Source organism: Semicossyphus pulcher, unplaced genomic scaffold (assembly GCF_022749685.1).
Source record: "Semicossyphus pulcher isolate SPU_LCO1_2020_fin unplaced genomic scaffold, fSemPul1.0.p SCAF_18, whole genome shotgun sequence".
Taxonomy (NCBI): Eukaryota; Metazoa; Chordata; class Actinopteri; order Labriformes; family Labridae; genus Semicossyphus; species Semicossyphus pulcher.
Genome location: NW_027211691.1, coordinates 16,103,955 through 16,110,362, shown reverse-complemented (window position 1 = coordinate 16,110,362; position 6,408 = coordinate 16,103,955). Strand labels below are relative to the sequence as shown.

General features: G+C 42.8%; 1 protein-coding gene across 1 annotated transcript; it reads right to left on the bottom strand.

Annotated features, from left to right (window-relative positions):
• Nucleotides 1-800: 800 nt before the first annotated feature.
• LOC138595759 (solute carrier family 22 member 13-like) lies at nucleotides 801-5,752 on the bottom strand. Its single transcript, XM_069667169.1, has 9 exons — nucleotides 5,378-5,752; nucleotides 5,184-5,287; nucleotides 4,666-4,820; nucleotides 3,340-3,511; nucleotides 3,116-3,236; nucleotides 2,935-3,029; nucleotides 2,642-2,856; nucleotides 2,433-2,541; nucleotides 801-999 (listed from the first exon to the last, which is right to left on the bottom strand). Exons 1-9 carry the CDS (start codon nucleotides 5,750-5,752, stop codon nucleotides 801-803), a joined length of 1,545 nt encoding a protein of 514 aa, XP_069523270.1.
• Between the last annotated feature and the right edge of the window lie 656 nt (nucleotides 5,753-6,408).

Genomic DNA, 6,408 nt, shown 5'->3' with positions numbered 1-6,408 from the left:
AGTAGCCACGAGGAACAAAATCACAGCAGGAAGGTCAAAGACGTACACTCAACTCCACAGGATGGACGACAATGAACTGGCACAGAAGGGTAGGAACACAGAGACTAAATACACACAGGGTAATCAGGGACAGGTGAGACTAATTAACACAGGTGAACACAATGAGGGCAGGGCTCACAATCTAAAAAGGCGGGAAACAGAACAAAGGAAGGAAGTAAAACAAGACATGACATACAAGGGGCAAGAACTACAAAATAAAACAGGAAACACGAGAAACAAAATGCAGGACTACAAAGTAAAACAGGAAATTCTCGACATGAAATGCACAACTAAACTCAGACAGGAACACTATGTACTAAATACAAAACTAAACAACAAGATCTCAAGACAACAAGAGACAGAGTGACAAAGGAAAACAGGAAATAATATCTAAACACCAAAATACAAATCAACAACATAACTAAACTAGAATGACTCATGACAGTCAAAATAATAAAATGAGCAATAACACAGACACCGGAAGCAATTTGGGGTTCAGTGTCTTGCCCAAGGACACTTCGACATGTAGACTGAGGGAGCTGGGAATCTAACCACCGACCTTCCGATTGAAAGTTGACCGACTCTACCACTGAGCCACAGCCGCCCAAATTAAAATTTGTGCTCTTCAACAATCTTTTCATCGTTGTTCCCAGTGGGTCCATTTACAGGTTTTCTTAAATTAGAAAGAGAATGTAAAAATTATTATGAAGAATTGTTTTTACTTAAAACAGTTTTATTTTTGACAAATCCAGCATCCATACTCACTTGAGCTCTGCATGGTCCTGAAGTTGAACATTCAGGGTTTCTGGGAGGAGCAAACAGAACCCCCCAGCAAGGACAGGGATGATGCCATATATCAACATGGGGATGGTGTAATGGTAGACGTCCAGCAGCCTGATCAGTGGAGCGAGGATGCCGGCCACACGAGCACACATGGAGTTTAGACCTACACCATTCTGCCTGCAAGAAGGTACAACGGACTCATTAGGATTCGCACACTAAGGAAGATGATGTTAATAATTTAGTGTGCTGGCCAGTGAAGGACCCAGCAGCTTCTCTAGCAGCTCTAAGCTCAGTTAGGCTTGGGTATGTGAGTCTGCAGCTTTGTGTCCTGAGCACACTAATCTGCCTCTTTCCTGAGCTGGCTAGCCCATTTGTCAGTTGCCCTGTTGCGGCATTCCCTAAATCATTTAAGTTTCCTTCGATGTTCACGGAGCCAGTCCGACATCCTGCATTCTCCTTGAAAGGGAACTTGCCAGGCAATTTTTTTCGAGGGACTGATGGTGATAGGAGACATGGTCATCATGGCTTCCAAAGTCAATAGCAATCCCAGCTGCCTTGCACTATGGAGCCTCTGCTGCTTAGTGACTGCCAATTGCCCTCTAATCCCCAGTGCCCAGTGCCATAGGGCTTCCACCCGCCCTACCTGGCGGCCCGGCCAGGGCCTCTTCCTGGTTTCCAGTCAGCAGCCCCGCAACACCTGCTTCTTGTTCCACCTCAGCAGCCAGGCCAACACCTGCTCCTGGTTTCATAGTGGTGGTACAGCCATCCTTGTTGGCTGTCGCCAGGGAAACACTACCTGAGGCCCTCTCAACTGTTCCCTCAGACCTCCAGTCCCTTCTGACACAGAGTTTGGACTCTCTGAGACCTAGTCGGCCATACCTACCAACCCACAGCTAGAACTTTCTGAACTATAGTGGGTCATTCAAAGCAGACTCCCTTCCTGAAAGCTTGATGTCTCTGCCGACGCACAGTCAGGCCTCCATTTCCTGCTGCTGAGCTGCAATAAAGGTGCCTGTTCCTGCTGGTAAGCTGCAGTGAAAGACTCCTATTCCTGCTGTTTGGAAGCAGCGAAAGACTCCTATTCCTGCTGCTTGGAAGCAGCAAAAGACTCCTGTTCCTGCTGCTGAGCTGCAGCAAAAGACTCCTAATCCTGCTGCTGAGCTGTCGCAAAAGACTCCTATTCCCGTTGCTTGGAAGCAGCAAAAGGCTCCTGTTCCTGCTGCTGAGCTGCAATCTACTGTTGTGGGGCTTCAGCAGGATTCCATTTCTGTAGCTCCACAAGCTCACCTGCTAGTGTCCCAGCCTCCAGTCTTCAGTCCTGTGCTCAAGCCTCTGGCCTCCCACTCAACCCAACTGTGGTCATTTATTTTCTTTTAATTGACCACAGAAAAGCTGTGCTTGTTTTCCAAGAGAAAAAGGGAATTATTCTGGGTTTTTTTCACCTGTTCTTAAATCATAAAAACAGGAAGAAAACGATAAAGATCAGACTTAAGGAATGGGTGACCTTTTTTTCTTACTTGCCTCACAGGGCTTCACTATCAAACAAATATTGTTGTTATCAAGATTTTGACTGTAATCTTTTTATGCAGCAGCAGAAAGTGTGATATTACCTTAAAATGGTTGGGTATAATTCTGGAGTGTAAACGTAGGCTGTGCTGAATGAAGTTATGCCGGCAACTTTCCCCACTACTGCTATGACTGTTACCACCACAGGAAGATCTGATGGGTAACACATAAAATGTGTCAGACAAGCATTGAAAAATCTTTATAACAAATGTTTCCAGTTTATAAGAATACATCTGCCAAGATTTTTAAGTACCTTTTGGGATAGCAAGGATTACCAGGCAAGCAGCACCCCCAAAAATCAGGAAGCATGAATAACATATTCTCCTTCCAAAGCGCTGGATTAGCGCCAAAGCACTCAGGTTTGCAGGAATTTCGACAAAGCCAAAGATGAACTGTGTGAGGTAGATATTCAGGCCAAAACCACCAACATTCAGGCTCAGTCCATAGTAAAGAAGACTTGTTGCAAACCTAGAATCACAGTTGGAGATATGCTCAGTTTTGGTTTTGATGTGGCATGAACCATAAAATCGGGTTAAGGTTACATACCAGTTATAGCCCATAATGATTGTACGTTTTCTCAAGTATGGTATTCGCATGATGTCCAACATGTTCCTTCTCTTGGATGTACCCTCCATGTCCAGCTAAACAAGTCAAAGGAAAAGGTCCATGTCATAAAAAAGGTTGACTATATTTGGGTTGAATCTAGGGCGTGTTTGATGCAGCTCACCTCGTTTATTAGATCTTCTGGTACCTTTGTCCTGTTCACCCTGGCTGCCCTCTCAAGCTGCTTCCGTGCCTCATCCTTCTTTCCATGGGTCATGAGCCAGCGAGCTGACTCCGGAAGAAACCTGTTGTGAGACAGGTTTAAAATCACAAAGCATGATTTATACGGTAATATTGTTAGGGAGCAGCTAAGAACATCTTAACATTATGGCGTGAGAGGCTACTGACCAGTATAGAAATACGAGGACAGGGAGAATAGGGCAGCACAGGACCAGCTGCAGGGTCCTCCAGTTGGGTAATAAGTATGCAATGCCGGACAACATCATCAGTCCAGAAGAAAACACCATTATGATAAGCTCTGTGCAAAGGGCTGTCTTTGAGGGATCAGTCCATTCCAATGCTATACGACAGAGGAGGATTGCAAATATTATATTTAATGGATGAATATGGACAAACCCAAAACCAAATCCCTTCGGCCATAGCTATCGTCAGAGCAGAGGCACACAAGCGCTGAAAACAGATGTAACAGAAACATGCTCAATGCAATGGAAGTACTTTAGGGCTATAAGGGGAGTGCTGAGTGAAACGACTTGAGAGCTCCAAAAGGTTCAGGAGGAGATGGACCTTTCTGAATCCTTTACAGCTGTTGAACTTCATGTGAACCTCTGACAACCTCTGGTCGGGGCATTGTCCAGACTTGTCCTTCCACACATGTCGCACCAGCAAGAGATTGTCCGTGTGAGGTGTGCGCTCAACTACTGGAAATTCTCTGTGTAATTCAGGGGAGAGGAGGTCTCGTCCACAATGGGTAATGTTCGGACATTTTCAGGAGTGCAGTGCATGAGTGAAAGACTCTTAAGGTTTACCTGACAAATCAATGGGCGGTATTATTGGAGTGCAGTTTTACCACAGTTGTGTATTTGTCCACAAAGGGATCTTTAATTGGAGGAGATTGTAACAAATGTTTTCAGTTGTCTACCTACCCATTGGCTCGTCATTCTAGTAGTTTGAATTTTGTATAGCTTGAGTATCTGGTTAGCACTAATAATATTCACTCAATTCCAACTGTTGCCAGGACAACAATTTGGAAAATGAGTCTACTTTTGTAAATAATGTTGAATTTCAAGGGCTTTTGATTGGTTACAGAGAGATATACTTATACATACATAGTGAATGATTTTATCAGGTGTTGAAATCACTGTATAGTTGTTTTGTTCCTTGTATAGTAATAAATAATTAACAGACTGAATGGTTTAGTACTCCCTTGGGTGCTAAACAATGTGTCCTTTCTCCTACCTTGTATACAATACATTTTAATGACTCTTGAAATGATGTCAATCGGTGTAGAGAAACCAAACTTACTTTGTTCAAACTGGATTATATTTTATAGGAAAAGTATTTCCTAGTTTCCTCTGATGTCCTTCAGAGTTTTCTGATTTCTTTGCTAAAGTTAGTCATGCTAACTGTAGCTGCCTTTAGCTAGTTAGCTCCAAGCAGATAACTGTCCTCTTAGCTTGGAAACAGGAAGCTGTTTGCCCCAGACTGTGTACCTACCCAACACAGATGTGTTCATTATAATAACACCTCCTGAAGTCCCACAGAAAAATTTTAAGACGATGAAAACGTAGATGTTTGGTGAGAAAGCCGCTCCCAAAGCAAACAACTGTAGGATAAGGAGCGAGAGTAGGACTGCGAAGCGTCGCCCAAACCTACAAAAAGAGGAGAGAGAGCATTTGTTTTGTATCTACACAGATACTTTTCCTTATTCACAGTTCCTTGTCATACAGGGTTAGATTGGGGTTAGATTTCCCTTTAATGGTTTGTCTAATGATGATTTTGTATCTCACTTCTAGGTGGAAAGATGTCCGTGTTGGCATCTTTATTTGTGTAACCCTTGCACAAAGTATCTTTTTCTTTTGCCATGTCTTGCCCTGACTTTAAGAACACCTTTCCTTCAGTTGTAACAAAAGTAATACTATCATAGCAACTTCTGTAAAACTAAAATGCCCTTAAATCACTTGCATTGTAGAGGAGGTTGGAGTGTATGGACAGAAGGTGTGACTGTTTCTTACCTGTCAGAAATTGCCCCGTACGTCAAAGCTCCAACCAGATAACCTGCCATGTAAATTGACTGTGATACCTCAGTCAAGCCACTCTTGTCACAAACCAGACCAAACTAAAGTTTAGAGAAAGAATAGACAGCAGGGTCAGAAGAATTAGAGGCTAAATACACTGACTGTTTAGACCCTGAGTTTAGCTTACTTACCTCAGTCACATAACTGGAAGCACCTATGGGTGCCTGGTAGTCCCATCCATCTATGCATCCTGTTGTTGTGTTAAGTCCGTAAGCTTCAATTGTTTCCAAATCCCAATCCACAGGTGTGAACATTTTACAGCTCTCAAACGTGCCATCCTCGTTCACTGGGAGGGTGAGATTTCTTTGTCTCTCTCCTGTCAGGTTGGGCCCTCGCTCCAAGATCCAGTCAGTGTTGCAGTGATGTTCGAAGCTCAGGCCTGTAAATACCTGACCAATCACGTCAAAAGCCACAAATATGCTGGGGATGCATAACGCAGCCAGCAAGCGTTTCTGAAACAAACCGAATGCCCCGATCTCCTTTAGGATCTGCCCGAAATTGTTCATATTGATACGTGGGTAAGGTTGCAGTGGTTGCTCATACAGCTGCAGCGTGGTGTACGGATGAGCCCAGTTTGAGATGCATATATATATATCGTCTTGCTAATTAATCTTTAATCCTGTTCTTCTCTAGGATGCACTATGACAATCACAGTTCATTTGGCTTTATCTCACTGTAGGATTCAACATAAGTCATTTCAGCTTGTAAAACCTTAAACAGAACAATAAAATTAGTACAATCAAGCGTTGAGCTCTGCTCATTTCAACTTTATTTATGTCGCACTTTTAAATAAAAGCATACTAAGAGCTTAACAGTGCACAGAAACTAAAAAATATAACAATTAAAAAATGTATTTTAATGTTTTGTTCATTTGTTAAACAAATATAGCGAATATGTCTACATGTCTTACAGCTACAGCAGAAAACACCAATAAAGATGAAATCAGACATGCCCTTTTGGACTTCTGTCTGTCTGCCAAGTCCTGAACCCTTTTCTAATTAAGGACCCAGTAAACTTTGTTTTCCCTTAGGTGTTCTATCTACAAGTCACAGGTTTGACACTAATTGACCTTCCATGATGAAGATGCAAGAAAATATAGACGTATGTTGGGACCAGATCACTTTATTTATGCTCCTTAAGAAACAGAACCATTTATGCAAAT

What these genes read in the sequence shown, in the direction of transcription:
- LOC138595759 (XM_069667169.1), bottom strand. Translation starts at nt 5,752, where the DNA reads ATGAACAATTTCGGGCAGATCCTAAAGGAGATCGGGGCATTCGGTTTG. An exon ending in CTTCCAGTTATGTGACTGAG is followed by an intron (nt 5,288 to 5,377) that starts GTAAGTAAGCTA and finishes TCTAAACTTTAG; the next exon opens with TTTGGTCTGGTTTGTGACAA. An exon ending in TTATACCCAACCATTTTAAG is followed by an intron (nt 1,000 to 2,432) that starts GTAATATCACAC and finishes ACCTTCTTGCAG; the next exon opens with GCAGAATGGTGTAGGTCTAA.